The sequence below is a fragment of the Apus apus genome, chromosome Z (assembly GCF_020740795.1).
Source record: "Apus apus isolate bApuApu2 chromosome Z, bApuApu2.pri.cur, whole genome shotgun sequence".
NCBI lineage: Eukaryota > Metazoa > Chordata > Aves > Apodiformes > Apodidae > Apus > Apus apus.
Genome location: NC_067312.1, coordinates 25830777 through 25852296, shown reverse-complemented (window position 1 = coordinate 25852296; position 21520 = coordinate 25830777). Strand labels below are relative to the sequence as shown.

Sequence of the window (21520 nt, the reverse complement as noted above, 5' to 3'; positions counted from 1 at the left end):
GTGGTCCAAAAAGCTCTTGTGTTGTTGGTGGGACCTGGGGAAGAATTGCCCTGGGGGTTAACCTGCTATCCCCCACGGACCCCTTTGCCACACTGGCTCAGGTTGGTCTAACGTTGACACAGTGGATGCAGCTCCTGGCCAGTGCCCAACACAGGCAGGTGAAACGCTCTGAACTGACATTGAATAAGGCTGTAGCCAAAGCCTTTTTTCCTCTTTATAAAATAATGACAAATACAAAAGAGGCCAACGGGTAAGATTTGGTGGGAAAATATTAAGTCTTATAAGGTCTATTTTCCCTTCTTTTGTTCCTCCCCTGTTTCTGGCAGATACAACAACTTGAATTCTGCTGCTTTGTGAATGTATGGAGCATTTCATTGGCTACCAACCACCACACTGTCAGATGTCTGACCTTGATCTGGAAATAGAGTATATAGTGTACCCCCAGGTTAAATGAACTGAGCAAGATGTTTCTCATTACTTCATCTATCATTGTGTTCTGTATTAAAAACTAAACATTGAATAAAAACTCATGTAAACTGACCAAGCTGTATTAAGCAGAGCTCTAAGGAAGGCAAGTCTGTATGTTCAGCCTGTGTGCTTCATTTCCCTGTGTGATATAGTACTGCCTCTTACAGCAGCATGAGTTGCTGCTCCTGCAGCTCCTGATTAGTGCAAGAAGAATACAAACAGATGTTTCTGGTAAGACCATTAAATATAACATGGAACTCAAATTCATCATAATTTAAAACTCTTTCTGAAGGAGGTCTTTGCCCTGTGTCCCTAACCCAGACCACATCTCAGACCTGTAACTTAAAAAGAGTTAGCAGGGGTCATTATTTGACTGCCTTCCACTTCTGGAGCAGGATTTCCCATTTGCACACTGATGTGACTGATACCATTGGAAAATATTACTCTTCTATCTGCCTGTAACTGAAAAGCACTGAACATCAGATACTGTTCATCCCAATGCAGGTAATTGTTCTTCAGAGGTCAGAAATGCCTTGTCCAAGAGATGTCAACAGTGCATGGTTTTAAATAGGTGTAAAAAACCCAAATCCATAAATCAAATGTACTAGACAATAAGGGAGCAAAGTACTGAGATACTTGATACAATTTCTGCAAAATTAAAATGAGTTGCAATGCATTCGTCTTCTCAGTCATTTATTTCAAGTCCTGACCCTGACTTGCTGCATCTACATTACTTCAGTACTTCTAGATGCTTTGGAGTATCAGTAAAAACTGTTTTCCCTTGACACATATGGTCTCCCGTCTGGAAACTGGCAATGCAAACTCATGTGTTGAACAGAGATGAAATAATTCTAACAGTTAGACTAGAGCTTCACTGTTACAAGATCTATGGATCCAAAACTGGGTAACTGCAGAACTGTTGAGCAGCCTTACGCATGTGCTTGTAATTGTATGCAATACTAATGGAAGTCACTACAGTAATATAAATATATTTTTAGTCTTGGAAAAGTGGCAACAGAGTAAAAAATTCTTTGAAAATAACATATTTCGCTTTTTGAGAAGATGCAAGATGAAAGCAGGGTCAATTGCTGAAAATGAAAAAAACAAATAGGATTAAGTTTTGTCATTGCATGTATTTTGTCATAGAAAATTGTCACTTTGACAAAGAAACAAGGAGAGACTAAAAGACTTTCTTAAACCAGAAAACTACAATTCTTTTCAAGTTAGTTTTTGCTCTTACTTAGAGTGCTACTGTTTCTTCTAAATTCTAGAAATGGATCCAATACAAATAATAGCATACAGGCAATGTTTGAAATTGTAGCTATAAAGATGATGTTTAAATTTTGCTCACCATAATTTTCTAATAGAACTCCTCAAAGTAAAGGCAGATTTGTGGTTACTGCTGTATAGGAATTACTCAAATGTATGGTGCTGTCCCTTACACAAGCAAATATATTAATTTTAATAAAAAATTAGTGCTTGTAAAGTTATGTTTGACTAGAAGCACCACAGAAATGCTGCAAAAATTTGCATATAGAAAGGTCTAATTAGCTGTAACACCCAACATGAGGGAGAATGGGTCTTGATTTTACCTGTAAGCACTGCCAGTAGTAGAATACACACTTTCTGAAATCAGTTTTAAAATGCAATATATGAAAAAAAAACCCAAACAACTTGGAAGTTTTTGGGAAAATCTAAGTTTAAGTTTCCCTCTAAATCTAGAGTGTCCTTAATTCTGTTTCTTCCTCTACACAGATGGTGTTTCTCTGCCCAGTTGTTGTAAATACTTCAGCCTGAGATGTGGTGTGCTTGTTGTGCAGTTGCTGCACTGGTAGGAGAGTAACTTTTTCAAAGTGAGCTGCAAAGAAGCAGAGTGTTTATGTAAAGTAAGCTGTGTAAAAGTAGTGTGCTATAATTCAAGAATAACATATATATTTATAAATGTAGAATTAAGTTACTCAGGATTTTGCTAACAAGTGGTTCACATCTGAAGACTAGATCTGCCACCAGAGTGGTGTTGAGAAGAATAGCTTATCTTTCATGTAAGATGTTTGTAAAAAATAAATTGGCAAAGAAAAAAAAACACTTCTGAAAGGTAAATGCTTACTTTTCCTGGCCAACCATACAGAACACAAAGCACTTTTGTGCAGATACCTAGAAAAGAATAATCTCCAGCTCTTTGAGCAAGGTGGATATCTTTGAGTCAGGGCATTATGTTGTGTATATGCTGGGCATATTCTGCTATTTTTCAGCAGAGCTAAGAGTAGTAAAAACTATGTACGTGCAGCAATCAGTTGATGGACAAAATAGCTAGTCTGGAATTCCTCTCAGTGCCAGGGTCACTATTACTGTGCATAAATATAATTTAGGCTTATTGAATAACAACATAAGCTGTAAGAGTATTAATGGAAAAACAGTTGCTAGTAAATACTTTGGTTTCCAGTAGCTAGCAAGTGAGTTTGCTAAACTTGCTGCTCAAGTAGGTGCTGTGCACGTATCATCCAACCTACTTATGTCACATCCCCTCTGGCTCATTAGGTTGGATGTATATTTTTACTTTCACATGCCTCCCCTGCCCCCTACCTCAAGCTGTCACCTTGATGTGCTTGCAGACTGCCCTTTCCTTACAGCAGTGCTCAGTACAGGCATGGAATGTGCTGGTCAGATGTTGAGTCACTGGGTGGGCAACACTACAGGTTTGTTCGGTTCTTGAATGCCTTTTGCCCAGCCACTTGCTTTGTTTGACCACCACACCTTAGATATTTGTCTTGTATGTTGGCATAGAAATTCTTCAAATGTCTGTATGTGTGTATCTATAAGTGTCCTTCCCACCTAGGATTTGTATTTTTGGGTTACCTTAAAGAATTTGTTAGTGCTGGTTTTGGTCTCTTCTGTATGAGCACTTACTAGCTCCCTTCAGATTGATAACAGCTGAAATGTGGGTTTAATTTTTTTTTAAGGAAGTTTTTATCATGCTACTGCATAGTCTCAATAGGGCTTAATCTACATGCTGTATTGAGGCAGGGGAGTACAAGAGAAGACACATGCAGGTATCTTCTGAACACAGTTTTTGAATTTCAAGGGACTGGACATTTGATGCTAGGATAAACCCACAGTCCTTTGATAGTAAGTATGTTGAAAGCAGCTGAATTCTTCCTTAAAAGTTTGGATTATGTTGCAAAGGTTTAGTTTGAGAACCTGATGCCACAGGAGATGGGGTCACTTTGCCTTGGGCAAGGTATGACTTGGCAACCAGATGGAAATCTGCTTTTCCACTTCGGAGAAACTTCCATTACTGCAGTGTGGTGGTGAAAACGTACCACCCATCTAGGCAAATTGGAAATGGCTGCCTTCAGAACTGGCTTCTGCTTGTAAGCTGTTACTAGAAGCAGCTGAATCTTTAGTGGCTGACTCTGTTACGAGGGAGAAAGAATGGCAAGAGGACTACGCTTATTCCCTTTTTTTCCATTTGAAGTAGAGGAAAGTAGTTGTGGGAGTCTTTGGGTCTTTTTGCAGTCTTGTGAGAAAAAGCAACTTGCATCTCTGCACAGGAAAAATCTGCATCTGTGGACACAGGATTCAGCCAGGCTTTTCATTGCAAGAACATTTGCACTTCTGAAATGCAGTCTTAGAGTGTAATGCTCATGTTCAAAATTAGGAGCAACTGGGCTGTTAAGTTTCTTTGAATATATATTTTTTTCTTGATCAGGAGGAGAAGAACATGGAGACAGTTTTATTCTGTTGCATATTCATATGGAACGCTGAAGTAAAATATGCTGTTTAAGGATTTGGCTGGGTATCAAAGGAAGTGTGCAGAAGTTCTGCAAGACATACTTTGAAAATCTTAGATGAAGGCACATGTCTAAGGATGAAGGCACTCTGTGTCAGAGGCAGAACTGCATATTCTCTAGTTTCACATTTTATCTATTAGTGTAATTGTGCACATAGTCGAGTGTTCTTGGGCTCTTCCTTCCTTTTTTATACAAATTTTTTGAATCTCATGTGACCACAGGCAACTCCCTTCATTTGGTCAAGCACCTCTTCCAGTGCTCATGTCCAGACTTCTGATAAAACCTGTTAAGTTGATCTTGACTGGATCATACATCTCATACATTCCTTTTAGTTGGGAAAATCTTCCTTTTGCTTGGGTACTGCTGCAACTTGTTCTTGACCTGGGCTAAGAGACACCACTCCTCCACACCTCCTTTCAGATCTCTGGTAACATTGTCTACTCTGCTTTTCTCTTCCCTGCTGCGAATCTTGCTCTCCAGGCCTCCAACCTGCTGGTTCCCTTCATCTGGTTGCTGCTGTGGTCAGCTCTTCCTGCCCATTTCTCTTGTTGACAGGAACCATGTGGCAGGGTGACAGTTAAACTCCCCTTCCTCTACCCTGTGGCAGTTGCTTTCCCAGCACTTGTGGATGACTAACTTCTCTGTGATCTCCATTGTTGCCTTGCCTTCCACTGCCCAGGCTGATCAGTTTCTTATTTGTATTGGGTTTTTCAAACATTCTCAGCTAAGCTGCAAGCAAGATTGCCATGAAAACTAGGAGCATCTTCATGGCTCTCTTTTACAGGAGGTCTCATACTGCCCACCCTGATCAGGCTCCACAGGCTGCCAATACCATTAGCTAAAAATATGCAAACCCTCCTAAATCCACACAGTAACATACCCTAAAAATGATAAGGGGAAGTGGGAATCCAGTTTTAGGGTTGAATGGCTTCTGGCTGTAACTGCACCAGCATCTTCCCAACCTCCATCATCAGCAGTGCAGGAATTCTCTTGGCCTGGGATAAAGTGGGTAGAAAGAGCAAGAGAAAAAGGAGAAGCAACTTTGCAGGTCAAAATAGCAACCTAAGTCGCTTAGGTCTTGATGTAGGGCTGAGAGTTAACAAGCTGTGATGGTTTGCTGATTAACTTGATTGAAGTATCTAGGTCATTAATAGGCTTGGCAGTGAGGTAAATTGACTTAACATATTTTTTTGGTACAAGTTCACGGGTGTAGGTGATTTTTTTTTGCTGTCTTAAATTGTTGACTAACTGCAAATCAGAGACCCTGAATTAATTGCTGTTTATCAAGAACACCAAGAGTGCTCCTGTAAAAACTTTTTAATGTTTGTTCTCTCTTGCCCTATTAATTTCCACTTCAGTAAACAGTTATACTAAGTATCTTTGGAGAAGTGTCAGTGTAATAGTGATGTGAAATTGCAGGGTAGCCCCTTATGCCTCTTTAAGATGGAGTAATGTTTTTTGTGGCAATAGTAAGATGAGCTTTACCAGCCTAAAAACTAGTTTCCTAATGAAAGGAGGCTGATCAGGATGTCCAGGTGCCTGCTCTGTGTTTCGGGTTGGTGATTTTAAAATTAAAATTTCTGTCACTACTTCTGTCTTTAAATAGAGAGGTTTTTATGTTAATTCCTGTCCTTGGAAGAACTTGGGGAGGTGGTACGTAAGTATTTCTAAATATAGTACTGGCCTGGTTTGCACCACCTTTGTATCCATTGAGTAGTTTTTGTATCCATCTCTGTAGTTTTTGTTTTTCAGAGGAATTACTTGTATAGAAATCAATGAGCAAACTGTTCTCTAGGGTTTTTGCACCTAAAGGTTTGCTAGAGGGTTACAGCAGGCTGGAATCTCTCTGAAAATACTGTTATTGTAGTATATAAGCTCCATAACTAGTTTGAAGGAGTCTCTAAAGACTTGTCAAGCTTTTCCTTCTGATTTTAAATTTCTTTCATTTTTATTTCCTCTTCATGCATGAACAAGGAAGCAAAGGAGCACTTTTTTTTTACATTTGCCACTTTTTGTAAACCAGTGAGGGTTTCCCTTAAGTAGCCTTAAACATCAAAAAGTGGGTTAAAAAGACTTTTCTTGCATATGGCATCATGTGATTAAACAGTGACTGGTAATGGCTATAGCATTCAGTCTGGGGTTGTGCAGCTGCAGTATGCAACAAGGTTGGCTTGGGTACCAGTGCCACGGAGTCACCTGCTTCTTTGTTTTTCGGCTGGTATTTGACATGATGACACTGAATATTCAGGGGCATTCACAGCTTGCTCTGAGTGGCAGCTGCAGTTGGAATGGAGGTACAGGGCCACAGAGCCTGGGTCAGCCATGGATTGAGACGTAGTTGTTGCCAGGAGATGCTGGCTGGAGTGAGTCAGCCAACGATGGAGATGCTGACAGCTGGTTTGCCCATTCAAATTATTTAAAAACTTTTTTTGTAGAGTAGAAGAAAATGTTTTTATGATGTTATGGTGGTGTGGTTCTTGGTTGGCACTAGGTATCATAAGCTAGCCTTGGTGCACCATTGAGCTGTTTGTTGCCTTTGAGTCAAGTGGCATCCTGGTAGCTCACTTTAACCAGTGTGTAGTATCCTGTCTGGTGACACTGGCAGGCTCTTAGCTAATTAAGTACTTCTTGAACCTCTCCTGCTGGTCTCAAGTAATGTGAATACTGGTGTGTAGACAGTAGAATTTTATGACTTGGATATTATTCAGATTGATAGGGATATTTCACTGTTCTCGGAGACAAGATTGTCTTGTGTGCAAAGATGTTGGGAATGGTGATGTGAAAACTCTTGAACTGAAATGCTGCTACCAGACACCAGGTATTTGTTGGATGATATAGTCTTAATTGTTATAGATTAATTAGTCTAGAAAGATGTTTGAGATGCTCATGACTATTTTGTTCAGCTTTTAGACATATGTCCTCAATACAAATTCCAACTTGCATGGACAACATAGCAGCCAGATCTTCACCAAGAGCTCCTATCTGTATATTGTATAGAAATTTTGGATATCATCCCTTATGTAAATTGGTGTTAACTGATTGCCTCAGCTCTGTAGAAAACGCTATGTCGTTTTGAAACTGGGATGACAATATGGTCCTTGGGTATTCAAAGCTTTGTTTAACAGTTCTTAGTTTGTGTTCTGATGATAAAGGTCAGGCTGCAGAGCACTTGTGAATATTTTTGCTGGTTTCTATTATAGGAAGGCTTATCTTCACCAGCATAAAGTAATACCATGGATTTATTGTGTTTTCATTTATTTGTGGCTTAGTAAATGCTATTATACTGTTATCTACCTTTTTTCTCATCTACTGCAGGCCTGATTTCTGTGCATATGCTTCTCAAATTTGTATAGATTGTCATTGAGTAGGGAGGGAAGTACTGCCTTTCCAGCCACTGAAAGTGGAAATGATGGAGAGCACTGCTTGTATGACCATGGGAAGAAGAAAATGGGAAAAGACAGCTGTAGGTGCTGTGCATGGAGTTTCTCATCTAAAAGCCTTGGGTTTAGGTTTGTTCTTCTGTCCTGTTTCTTTTTGACATGAGACAAACTTTAAACTGTGCAAACTCCTTGTTGCAGTGTTTACATAACACTAAATGCTTTTAACAACAGTTCAGCCTTTCACAAGCAGGCTCTTCCAGTCGTTTCACTTCTTTAACATCTTGTTCTGTCATCCGTGTCTTTTAATTCTTTCCTGGCTGCTGCCCTGCACCTTTTCTTTGAGTCTCAGCTGCCCAGTAGATACACTTCTTGGGTTCCTCTGGTGGTTTCTGTCCCTGCATACTTGCTGCTAGTTGCTTTCACAAAAGTAAACGTCATCAGATGTTTGTCAGTAAAACATAAATTATCAAATCTGGTTCAGTGGACTTAAACTATTCAAGGAGTCAGGACAACAAGCTGCCTCCTGCTATGCTTGAATTTGGTTTCTTGCTCTGTCATAGGTCTCCTGTGTGACCTCAACACACAATTTAGTCTGCACCTCCTTTGGGGGTTTCTATTGACCCAGTTGCACCAGTTGCCAAGTAAACATGCAGGTTTACAGGTAGAGCTGTGTCTTCCTGTTGCTGATCTTGAATCATGGACTTGGCTTTACACCTGCACGAAGTACAAGTTTTTATGCTGAATCTACCCTGAAGGTATTTCCCTGGGTCACTTTTGTCCTAGAAAAAAGTGTCCAATATAAATGTGACAATAATTTTTGTGCCTATCATCTTACCTGCAGAAAAAGGTAATAGTAGTCTATCCCTCTGGACAACTGAGGACTAATACTTGCATGGAAGGCTTTGTGCAGTGATAATGGGCAAACAGATAAAATACCAGATCTTGATGTAAAAATGGCTGTGTTGTTTTGATGTTTCTTTAGCTGATCTTTCATGTGTGGCAGGCTTGACAGCTGCTAGAAACAGCACATCTGGTGACGCACCAGAGTCTGGGAAAGCTGAACAAAAGATGTAGGTTTGGACAGGTTTGGTTTTTAGTAGTAGCTTCATCAAAGCCACTGCTGGAAAGATCATTCTGTAGAGACTACAGCTCTGTGTGAATTTGGATAGTAATTACTGTCATGGCAGTGTGCAGACTTTGGGTAAAGGCTTATTGTAACTGGGACTTAAGATTGGTAGGGCTATGATGTGATGGAAGTGTGAAGGTTATCTGAAGGATCCATTGTTGGTTGTTTCACTGGATAATTTTTGTGGCTTGCCAAAGGTATGTATCTTCTGCTGCTCTTCTGCTAAGTGGGTTGCTTGGAGGGCTACTAGATTATGCCAGAAAGCAACCCTTTTAATTGGTAAATCTGAAATACTGAATATACTGAATACTGAATGCTGGGTTTTTTGAGAGGGTGTATTAAACTCTGTTACTAAAATGCGGTTGTAGATGACACAATAGAGCAAAGAAAACTGCACTAGCGTGTAGCAAAGTAGTATAATGTACAAATGTAAACTATGGTCTGGAAGTATGCAATCAGTGTTTTTACTAAAGCAAGCATAGTGTGTTTGGGGGAATAACTTGTTTTGCAACATTTTCACACCAACAAATGCTATACTGTATAAAAATGTTTTTATTACAGTGTCTGCTTCTGATTATCAAATCAGTGTCTGCACAGACTGGCTAAATACTAAGATTAGGTAACTTCACATGCCAAGTTCAGCTTTCCTGCTTTTTCCAGAGAAAACGCAATATTTTATTTGTAGGGCTGGAGAGGAAATCCTTTGAGCTTCTATGTGGGACTTGCTGTGGAGCTTGTGTCTGCACTACCTGAATTTTCATTAGTGGTTTGAGTTTGTCATTTCTGACATTATGCTTTCTGGGGCCACTGAGCCACCACTGCCAGACTTACACAGGAAAGACTTGTGTTTCTGCCACTGTGGTCTCTGCTGCCTGTTGGGTAGAGGGCTGTTAAAACACGTCTAGGCTCTGCAGCTGGGTGATACACAGCCACCTGAGGTGTGTTAACTTAGTCAGAGTTTGCAAGGTTTTTAGGGGAGGGCTGCTCTCTTTTGTTCTTTTTCCCCTTTTTATCCATGTGAAAAACCATTTCCTGTCGTAAAAAGTGATACCACACCTTCCCCAGATAAGTTATTTTTCCTTTCAGACATTGGAATACTGACTTAATATTTCCACCTAATTTGCTTTGTTCTTTCTGCTGAGAGAGTAAGATGAGGTTTCTTGGGGAGAAACACTATGGCTGTTCAGCCTCCACCAGCGTGGTGAGCTCCCTTCTTGGTACCACTTTCTCTCCTGCCTCTTTAGCATTTGTTACCAGTCCCTGGCAGCTTGGAGCGAGCCCAAGGGCAGGGAAATAAGATGAGGCATCCCTGTGACCATCAGCCTGGGCCTTGTTAGCATTAGCTCAGCACGTTATCTCCTGGAGCAGTTGTAGAATTTGTGGTTGATACCTGGTGCTAAATCTTACTGTGTATGGAAACAGAGAAGACAGCAAAACAAAGCCTTTCTGATTGCAGATGTTGGGGGCTGTCATGAAACACCAGCTTGTGTGCTGCTGTTGCCTGTTGGGGTGTTGCTGGACAGTCCCTAACCATTTTTCCCCACACCCCCACTGCAGAAGTACTGAATAAACAGCACTTGGCTGCTGCTAGGCACCCACCAGCCTGTGGTGGCCATGGGGCCATGCCAGGGCCCCACAACAGGTTTTCTGAGCAGCACCTTGCCTTATGGACTCTAATCACTGATTAACCCACATAAGGGACAGCTGGAATAAAAGAGATTAAAACAAGAAATACCTGTGCTGCCATCTTGTGAACCAGAACTTTATAACACATTTAAGGTTATTTTGTAAATATGGCAGTGTTGCCATGGCAGCAGAAATCTGGTGTGGAAAAATGTCACTGAAATGATTTATTGCTGGTTGAGTGCACCGTGCAGGGCAGGCAAGTTGTCACTGCTGCTCTCTTCTGTTCATCTAAATTGAATATGAAGTCATCAGAAGGGCTTTGATCAGGGAAATGAATGTTGCAACAAAATTCACACCAGTGTGCACAACCCAACAAAATGCAGTAATGCACAGTGAGATCTGTATTTTACTGCTCTTGCACAAAGGATCCATACATGAATGCTTCATAACTTTCAGTGTAGCTTTTACTGGAAGTCAGTATCCTGCCTGGTGAAATCATAACCATAAAAATAAGAGATGCTGCTAAATCTAACACTAGCTGGAGACCCACAGATACGCAACTTTGAATTTGAACTTCCTTATAGAAGAATACTACAAATAAAACCAAAATCTCTTGTTAGAGGACTTTTTGCTTATGTGCTGAAGCTCCAAGATACTCTGTAGCCTAGTGATTCAGTGTTCTCCATGACACTATCTCCGTGTTACTTCTTGTATGCAGCCTGAGAGGAGTGGTGATAGGAACAATCTGCATCATGCCTTCTTCCCCTCCACTGTTCCAGTCCATGATCACAAAATGTTGACTGGTTTCACATAAAGTATATTTTTAGGATTAATATAACTTAAGATTCAGTGGAGACTGTCACTGGAGTATGAATCTGGAGCCTCAAATGTAAAAGACAATGTTTCCAGGGTGTCGAGCTCCAGGAGTTAGTTGGCAGTAGAGGGCTGTAGCTCTGACTTAAGCCAAAGCTCCCTGTAAGGAAGATGTGGGGCTGAATGCCCCAGAGTGTGAGGGGGAAAAAGGTCTGAATAAAGTAGTGTTCCCGTTTGCCTGCTTTGTCACTGCTCTCTGAGGCCTCTAACTGGAGCCTTCAAGCTTGTACAGTTTTTAAATACAACTTGTAATAGAACTTTTTGCTGTGATGGTGTTCAAATTGCCTGCATCTATTTTCATGGAATAGCAGGAATCTATGCATGTGTTTGCTCTGGAAATAGCCTGTGACTGTGAAACACCCTTATTGTAAGGTTTCTGGTTTATGAGATGTATCATGCTAAAGCTTATAGTCTAATGAGAACAAATTCCAAAGTTAGCACAGTCTTTCCTTATAAACAAATCAAGGCCACCACCACTGCTCAGCCAAGCAACATATCTAGCTTGCCTCTGCTGCTTTCACCCTCCTTTTTAAAGCATAAAGTATTTATGGGACTGTTGGTGGGAAAACAAATATCTTTTTTGCATTAAAAAAAAATGAATTTAAGAGTTAAGGGCTAAAATTTTTTAACACATCTTTGGATGAATAAACTAGAGACATAGTATTGTGGAAATCTAAACGGTGAGTTCTCATGCTTCAGATTGTTGTGTGTTTCTAAGTATCTTAAAATGAAAGGTTTGACTTAAAAATAATCTCACCGCTTCCCAGACCTTTTAAGTTAGAATCTAACTCTTTGCTTTGGGACTGATTGTTGTTACTTCTGTTTTCTAGCGACAAGATTTTTTCACCCTTTGTTTGGAATGAGATGGCTATATTGTAATCTCTAGGTCAACAGTCTGTTTCACTTCCCCACAGTGTGGATGTGTTGAACCAGACTGAAAAACTGTGGCTGCAAGCAAGGGAGGTAGCAAATGGGTGGTAACTTTTCTTCACCTCGTCTCCCTTACACCTTTTTCATAGCATCTAGTGTTCTGAGCTTTGATTCTGGAGTACTGCCTTTGCTTCTCCTAAGGTCTGCTTCCGGTGAGGTAAAAACCTGGTGCCCTCGGATGCACATCTTGCAGCATGAAGGGCTTAAAGGGGCAGGGAATCACAAATGTAAATTTTGCTGCAATATCCAGTGTATGCCAAATGTGATCATCTTTAGATGGGTTATATAATGTTTTCTCTCTTCTCTGCTGAACACTGGCTCCAGCATTTCCAGTCCCCTAGCCAGCTGTGTGTGCTTTGCTGACCACACAGGCTGTCAATGAGAGCTGGAGTGGAGTTCATAGTGCAGTGCTGGTGCTTCCAGTTCCCTTGACCTTTGCCTTGAATGAGATTCAGGGTGTTTTTTTGCTTTTAACGTGCAAGCCTGAGCTCATTATACTGCTGCTGTTCTGCATGGTCAAACGTGGAAACTGGAATCTCTGGGTGAGCAGTATGCTGTTTACTTCTTGTGGGTCTGGCATGGAAGTAATCATTGTTATCTTGCCAGAAATTCACTGCTGAACTGCTCTGTCTCTGATTGCCAAGAGTCAAAACAGAACTGAGCAAAGCAAAAGGAAATTGTACCTCAATACTCCCTCCTGCTAGGCTTTCCCATGCCGTGTATTGGAATTAAAGTTTTGGAGATCTATTTCCATGTATCAGGTCTGGGTTTGGGTTTTTGTCTAAGGCAAATCCTTTGTTTCTATGCTGCAAATACTGTAGTATTACAAAAATAAAAGCAGGCTGTATTTATGCATACTGATGAATGATCCTAAGTATCTCTCTTCAGAAAAGCATCTGCTTACCCAAATGATAAGACAAAAACTGACATGGGACAGCTCTGCAGGGCTGTTCTAATGATAGCTAATTTTTGATTGCACTGCCCGGGACATCAGGGACATTGTGTGCTTTGGCCTGCTTCCTGAGATTGCCTTTTGTGTCCCCACCATGGAATGGGGTTTGGGCTTAGCTGTAATGAGTGACCAAGTCAACCATGATCAATACTATGGCAGCTTTTCATTAAATACATCTATCCGTAAGTTAAAATTGTTGAAAACAGTATTAGTTATCGGGTTGCATTGTAAAAAAAGAAATGGCAGAAATACATGTGCATATTTAATAGCTATATTAGTCTTAATTCACAAGCTTCATACTGAAGATAAGCTGTCCAACATGGAGTTAAAGGCCCTTTTGCTTGTATAGTCAGGGTATTAACTAGTTTTTGCAGGGAACGGTTTCTGCAACAGACTTAAATCTGTTGCTGCCTCTCCTACAGTACTCTGTGCTCAGAAAAACAGTGGGTGAGCCAAAGTTAATGCTGCCTTTTTAGCCCTGAAGAAAAATAAATTGCTCCAAAGGTACCAATAAATCCTTATTGTCAGTTAGTCTCTATTTCACATAGAGAAACAGAAGTAGAAGCATATTTCTGTTTTTTTTTCAATCCAGTCTACTCCTGCTGTCGGCACCATGTCATATAATAACTTTCATAAACTCAGACTGTGTCTTTAAAAGCAGAACCTCACAACCTGAAAGTAATATGTATTTCTGTTTAAACCACAATTCCTTTTTAACTGAGTCAGTGTAAAAGGAACAGAACTACTGTAATTGCAAGTATTGGAGACAAAAGAGCTACAGATAGCTCAAAAAATACAAGGAGAGACAGTAACAGATTTGGGCAGCTGTTTGCATAACTACAACTGACAAGGTTGTTTGTATACTTGCAGGATTTCATGCAAATCCTGAGGATTTTCCTTCCTCTGATTAAACATGTGCAAAACCAAGTAAATCCCTTTAGAGTAGATCTTGTAGTTAAGTTCTGCAGCTTCCAGATATTGGTGCAACCTGTCTTAATATGTAATTACAGCTGTAGCTATGTTCTCAGTCTTGGAGACTGCTTTCTAAAAGATGTAACTTCGAGTTGCACTATTGTAGACCTGAGTTGTTGGCTGTTTGTGTTTTTAGTTGTTTATTTTTTCTAAAATGGGTATCACTTAGAGATTGTTAGCTGTTAAGTGGAAAGAAACCCTGCATCTTTCAGGTCTGCTTCATTTACTTCTGTTTGTTTTTTTCCTGTTTTCCCCACTGAGTCACTAACATTCTCTCTCTAAAAAGACACTTTTTTGCTTGTCTGTTTATCTTCTTGGGTGGACAACTGTATTCTTTGTTACCTTACTTTTCTGGTTTCTTTACTTCCTCATACTGTTTCCTGTGTGTTCCTCTTTGTATTGCTTTTACCCACTAGACAGAGTAGCCTCCCTATCCAGAAAAAGGTGGTTCTGGATTAATCTTAAAGGCTCAACACCATGGTGGAAGCATCCAAAATAGTTTTGCTGTTGTTGAATAACAGGAGGTTTGAAAAGCTGAGAAGTAGCTTTCACCTTGGGTCAGCATCTCATTTACAGCTTGGGGAATAACTCAGTTTTGTATGGACCCTTTTATAAAACCACTTTGTGTCACAGAACAGGTATCGGATGGGCTATAAACTGTAACCTAGGCCTGCTCTGAAGGCTGCTTGTTCCCTCCTAGTGTCATGCCTAGGTTCCTATTAGCCCTTCCTTCTCAGCACTAAGAAATGCCTTGCTAATGGGCATTAAGTTTTAAGGCTGTGAAATGTAATACCTGGGTCAGTGATGACACATGGGGCACTTTCTGCTGGTGAATCTCAGTTGTACAGTGAGGGAGGAACTGCTTGTGATGGAAGGGCATTTAGCAGGGCTTGGGTGGCTTTATGGGGAGCTCCCGCACTAGCTGATTTTGGGCCAGGAGGAAGTTGCCTCTAAGTAGTAAATTTTTATACCAGAAGGAAGAAAAGCAATTTCAGGGGACATGTGTGTATCTTTGAAGACAGTTGCACTGTAATAATATTTTTTTGGTGCTCTGGACTGAAGATGTCAGAATAAAAAATTCATAAGCAGAATTCGAATTGTAAAGGATCCAGGGCAAGGTACCAAACACTTCTCTGGGGGCACAGAGTTCACATCACTGGAGGTGATTCACTGGGCAACAGGGTGAGTTTCAGCTCATGGTGAATACCTCCTGTGGCTCAGATAACTCCTCCTGCTATCCGTACAACTCTTCCAGAAAAGACATCTTTTCAGAGATAAACTGTCGAAAGAGCTAACTTGCTCAGGTGAAACTCAGGTTTGCTGGAAGTACAGATTCTTTGTAAAATCTTCCTTGTCCTCTGTTTCAGAGAAGACAAATATTGTGTTGTTTTGCCTAGTGCATTTATCTATTTAGTCTGTAAAAAGTCATTAATAAGGATAACTTTTGGGACACTTGGCATGGACTGATAACACAAGAACATGCAATGAAGGATGGAGCAGGGAGTCTTGTCAGGGATATGATTCTCCTCAATAAAGTAGCTTTTATACTGCAAAATACAATTCTCCTAATGATACTCACTCTGGGCAGTTTTGTGTGATATTGTCCCAGATTTATGGCTGGTGGTTTCCTGAAGAGCTGTTTGGGTAGTCTGTGCTCAGTAAAACAACTTTCATATGTCCTGTAACAAATCCAGAAGTGTAATGGAGTAGGTCATTTGTCTTGAGTTTTAACGTGGAACAAAATGGTGTAGTGAGTTTTTTTTCTTCTCTGTGGTAGGGGAAAAACTGGCTCATTTTCAACCTGGATCCCAGATTTCTGGTTTCTGAAGTCACCCCTGTGGAGGTGATGTTAGATTTGTTATGCTGTCTTACGCAGCACACAACAACACTGCTTTAGTGACAGCAAGTAAAGCAAACTAGTGTTTTCAGCTTTGGTCTTGTCCATTTCTAATGGCATTAATGTCCTTCTAACAACAGCAGAGATTGCTTAAGCAAAAAAAAAAAGGGGGGGGGAGGAGACAACTAACCAGATTTATAGCTCTTGTAATGTGATTTAGCTGCTAGAAAAGAGAATAATATCACAGGCCTAAAATACTTAGACCACCAATGTAAGGAACTTCTGGTCCAGTGATTACGGTGCTAACTTTTTTCAGGAGTGCTTTGGTAGCAATTTCTCTGGGCTTTCCCAGATAAACATACTGGATAATACTGTTTTTTATCTGTTACTGGCCTTCTAAGATTGCTTATGTGTTTAATAGTTACTGTTTTCTATCTAGTACCATATCTATCACATTTATGTCTCAGAAACATAACTAGTTTCAATGGTTTAGTCACAGTTTGACAAGAAGCCACCTCACCTCATGGGCAGCAGGAATGTTTCAGCCAATGCACTGCCAGGCAGATCTCAAAAGCATTAAGTACCTCGGGCCATTGGAACAAAAAACCTTCACTCCTTCCTTTAGCACTGGCACTGTGTGTTTCACAGTGAATGTGGAGGGCTGCCACATGCTGTGGGAGAAGGATGAGCAGCAAGAGTGCTCTGCACTGAGATGGGCATTGCTTTGAGCTTGTGTTGCAGAGCACATCAGCTGCAGGAATCGGCTTCGGCCACTGGCCTTGGCGCTCTTGAGTTTCAGCCCTGGTATAGCTATTATGGAGTGTTTTAATGTGATAATGTTTTCTTCTGGTTTTAGCTTAAAGTGCTGTCTATTTAAAAGCCTAGTGCTGTTCAAAAGATCTGAGTTAGAACCCTTAGTGACTGTGCACTTCAAAGCATGTTTGGTTATTGATGGGTCACAATGATGCAGTGCAGGTATGATCCTCTTGTCTTTTTGATCTGCCATGTGAATGAATATAAGCATTTTCTCCTTAGTATGTGCCCTTTTTTCTTATGATTATGCTGTTGTAGAAACATGAGAAGCATGATGGTTGTGGGTGAAATGGTCACTTCTGTTAAAATCTCAAATATCAGTGTTTCTCAAATGATGTCTCTGTAGGTGGATGGAGGTCTGCCTGGAAGAAGAGCTGCCACCGACTACGGAGCTGGAGGAAGGCTTAAGAAATGGCGTTTACCTTGCCAAGCTTGCAAAATTCTTTGCTCCTAATGTGGTGTCAGACAAAAAGATCTATGATGTGGAGCAGGCACGCTATAAGGTAATAATTTTTCAGGTCTCCCACCAACAAGACAAAAGAATGTAGTGTCTGTCTTCCAACGATTAAAGATTCCCAAGCACGGTCAGTTAACTTTCTTTGTCTTTCAGAACACTTGTCAAGACTAGATGGAAGACACACTGTGCTAAGAAGCCAGCATGATAGATTAGAAATACTTCACCTGTAGAAAAACTGTTAGTGTCACTTCATATTTTTAAAGCTGAACAAATCATGCTTGTGGCTCCAGGAAGAACATGAGCTTCACCATTTATAAAATTATTTTTTACTAGGAATCGGAGCCGAAAACAATTCAGTAATCAAACTTGGTAACTATTTCATACTTTCCTCATCTTATATTGGAGGACATTCACTTCATTAGATCTGTGTGTCTATTTTACAAAATTAAACACTGAAGCAAAAAACAAGCTATCAGTAATTAAGCTTAGCTTGCTGCCTGTGTGAGGTGTTAGTTAACTCCAAGATCTTCAATAACATAGAAATATATACATGCATATGCAGTAGTCCAACAATGGAATGCATTATCTCAACATGCAGAGGGGGCAGGAAAAAAATGAAATTGACATTTTGAAGTGTAATTACTGGCTTTGTTTGAGAGTTGAGAAGTTAACCTGTTCCAGGTCCTATCTGGTTAACAGAACCATGGTGGAGAATCCTGGTTACACTTAAATGCTTCTCTTGAGAATCTCAAAAACCTGAGTTAAGGCTTCTTTTCCCCCCTTACCCTGACTCTTTAGAAACTCAAACCAACCAAACAAAAAAAAACTACAGAAAACTTCAGAGCTTCATTCTTTTAATTGCTTCTTGTGTAGGCTGTAGGGGAGGTCAGGCATTCATGTAGATCTGCTGAGTGTCTAAGAGCTCCTTATCTGCTCTCTCTCTTAGTAGGGGTGAGCAGTGTTACCGCTTCTGTATTTTGGAGATAGTGGTTCCTGATATTTGGCAGCCAGTCTTTACTCCTGAAGATTACTGAAGGGCTGTACAAATGGCTGCTTCAGTCACAATCCACCCAGATAGGTAAAAATCTGTCTTACATTAAAAGAAAGAGCTAGACAGAGTGGGGCTGTTGATGTGTTAGGATGCTTCCTTAGAAGAACTACGACTGGTGCTTTGGTCTCTAGTTTCAAACACGGGAAAAATTCCTGAACTTGACTTAAGGAGGTAAAATTGGAAAGCAGCAGGAGGACTTATAAATAAAGAACTTGCTTTGTGGGTTTTTTAATCATCTTTACCTTCTGTGTTTCCAATAGAGATCTGGCCTTCACTTCCGGCACACTGACAACACTGTGCAGTGGCTAAGAGCAATGGAGTCCATTGGTCTGCCTAAGGTAAGCCATTAAATTTTAGGAAAGAAACTGATTCAAGGCACTGACTCACTGAGGTCCCCTTTCAGATGCTTGTGCATAAATGGTTGCTAACACTAAGTCTACAGGGAGAGGGTAATTCAGGAAACAAAACTGAAAAGAAGGTAATACTCAAAGCAGTAAATTACGTGCTGCTGCTGGTGTGCAGCTGAGGCTGCTGTGGAAGAGTGCTGTGGGTGGAAATGCTGAGGGTGCTTCTCCCACAGGAAGACAAATAAGGATGCTAGCAGTTTTTTAGCTACATCTTATTGCTAGTATAGTCTCTATGGGGGCCTGAAAGGAATGTGGTTTAAGCCAGCAAATATTTAAGTTGTCTTCCTTTAAATTACTATTTTTTCTTGTGCCTCTTCCTGCCTCCTCTTCTTAATGTATGTCCTAGATTCTCTGCCTCTACCCTGCTTCCAGACTGTCCCTGCATGCTCCTGTGCATCTGCATGGCTACGCTGCTGCTTCTCTTCTGCCAGCTGCTTTCTTGGGTCACCTCGTATTTATCTTCCTCCTTGCAGGTCTTTGTCATCTCTTGCTGTCTACTGCTGTTCCTGGCCACCAGTGTCTTTGTCTGATGAGAGTACTTTAAGAAGGGCTGTGTGAAAACACCTACTCTGCTTATTTGGACATTTCGGTGCCCGTGTCCTGCCCCAAGGTGCCTGCGTGGGGGCAGGCAATGCTACCCTAGGCAATGTGGGGATGCAGGGACTAGTGTCCAGCCTCTCCAGGGTGCAGGTGCCCTAAGTAGAAAAGGGCACTCAAGACTGCCTTTAGAAATGTCATTGAGACAGGGAGGGTCCTGCCTTTCCCAGGTCAGGCTTTCTTTTTGTCATGGCTTAGATCTAACACAACAACAAAGAACCAGCCCGTGGTCACTCACTCAACTCTGACCCCACACACGCTGTGGGATGGGAGGACAAAGGCCAACTAGAAGCTCATGGGTCGAGACAAAGGACAAGGAGGGTTCTTCACTGATTAAGGTCCCGGGCAAAACAGACTCAACTTGGGGGAAAAAAATAATAATTTCACACTAATCAAACACACACAGGACACAGACAACACACAGAGCAGGGCTTGCATATGTTACCCCACCCCTCCCTTCTTCCCGGGCCCAAATCCCTTTGTTCCCGCTTTCTCTCCCTCCTTCCCCCCAGCGGCACAGGGGGACAGGGGATGGGGTTTAGAGTCAGTTCACAGGCTGGTGGTTCCTGCTGCTCCTTCCTCCTCGGGAAGAAGGATTCCTTACAGTCCTTCCCTGCTTCCCCATGGGGTCCCTCCCATGGGAGAGAGTCCTCCATGAACATCTTCTTCATGAGTCCTTCCCACGAGGTCCGGAGCTGCTCCAGCCTGGGCTTCCCACAGAGTCACGGGCTGCTTCTGGAGCAGCCACTTCCCCTGGTGCCAGGGTCTTCCAAAGCTGTGTAATCAGAGTCCACAGGCAGCAAATTCTCTGGCCACAAAATCCAAGTCCAGTGGCCAAGTTCACCCCTCCTGGCACCTTCAGGGAATGTTCTACCATGTTCCTCCAGGAGTGCAGGGGGACAGCTGCCATCTCGCCATGGGTTGCAGGGAAACTTCTGCTCTGGTACCTTCTTCTCCTTCCTCACCAACTACCAGCACTGCCGAGCCTCTCCAGCTCAGCTCTTCCTAACTGTTCACTCTGTTCAGCTCTTACCTCAGTTCTTTCGTATGCTAATCACTGAGGCACATCTGTTGTCCCTCTAATGGCTCCTTGTGTGGGTTTGGAGCAGAGAGACCTTCTCAGCTTCTTACCAGAGCCACCCCTTAGGCCTTTCCCCTGCTACCAAAGAAAACCTGCACACTGAATCCTCTGTTCAGCTGTCTGATTTCCATTCTGCCTCTGAAGTTTTCGTTTCTGTTGCAGAGAATGGGCATGGCCAAGAGCTTTCCCAAGTCTGCCTCCCAAAGTAGTTGTGAGCAAAAGATGAAGAGGGTCCTGTGCTCCTGAGTTACCCAGTCTTGTCTCACTAACCATGGGACAGTGCAGCTTCCAGTGCCCAGCCTGGGCTGGAAGCATGCTGCCAACTCTCACGGTTAGCTAAGTCCTCTATTTTTGTGGAGAAACAGTATTCAGTGACTGGGACCATGGCCAGGAACAAATTAGTGGTAGAACCAGAATTGGAACCTATGATGTGACTTTTTGGCTGAATTGCCTAGTATTAATCTCTCTGAACATCTTTCTCTATGAATGATGTATTCATAAAGTTAGGGGTGCTGGCAATTAGAATTTTACATTTTAAAACCATACTTGATAGGTTTAGTTCACTGTGAGACTGCAAATTGCAACCGCATCCCCTGTTTTAGGTGTCTGTAGGACAAGCCCTGCTGGATGAGCTTGTGCCAAATCACCTTTTCTAAAAATCTGTTGAAATGCTGTCAGCTTATCTTCCTATAACATTGGAAGACACCTGGTTCATAACTGTATAGAAGTAACAGCTGAAATTCTGTAAGTTTAAGGTATGGTTTTGAGGAGATCTCATTTTAGCTACTTTTCTGGTTGGTAATATATCTTCTCCTTTAACTGTGTGCTCTTTGGTTTTTTAGATCTTTTATCCAGAGACTACAGATGTCTATGACAGGAAAAACATCCCAAGGATGATATATTGCATTCACGCACTAAGGTAACTGGTAATAGAAATAAAAGTTAAGGTAACTGTGAAATCTAGGAGTGTAGGTCTTGAAGTGGCTTTAGGGTAACCAGTATATCAAAATCTGGCAGAATTTACACGTTCATAGATTAAAAGTTGGAGACAAAAGTTGAATTTTGTCAGGATTATTGGCCAAAGTATTTTCAAAATAGAGATGAAGGACTATTGAGTTTGGCACAGACATCTCCCTCCAAGTCCTCACAAAGTGCACAT

At 41.4% G+C, this 21520-nt stretch overlaps 1 protein-coding gene across 4 annotated transcripts in view; it reads left to right on the top strand.

Annotated features, from left to right (window-relative positions):
* Nucleotides 1-21520, top strand: part of IQGAP2 (IQ motif containing GTPase activating protein 2) — a 124116-nt gene that overhangs the window by 45794 nt on the left and 56802 nt on the right. For all 4 annotated transcript variants that reach the window (XM_051642038.1, XM_051642041.1, XM_051642039.1 and 1 more), the window contains exons 3-5: nt 17115-17271; nt 18537-18614; nt 21204-21280. In XM_051642038.1, coding sequence (XP_051497998.1) covers nt 17115-17271; nt 18537-18614; nt 21204-21280 — 312 coding nt within the window. The remainder of the gene's footprint in view (nt 1-17114; nt 17272-18536; nt 18615-21203; nt 21281-21520) is intronic.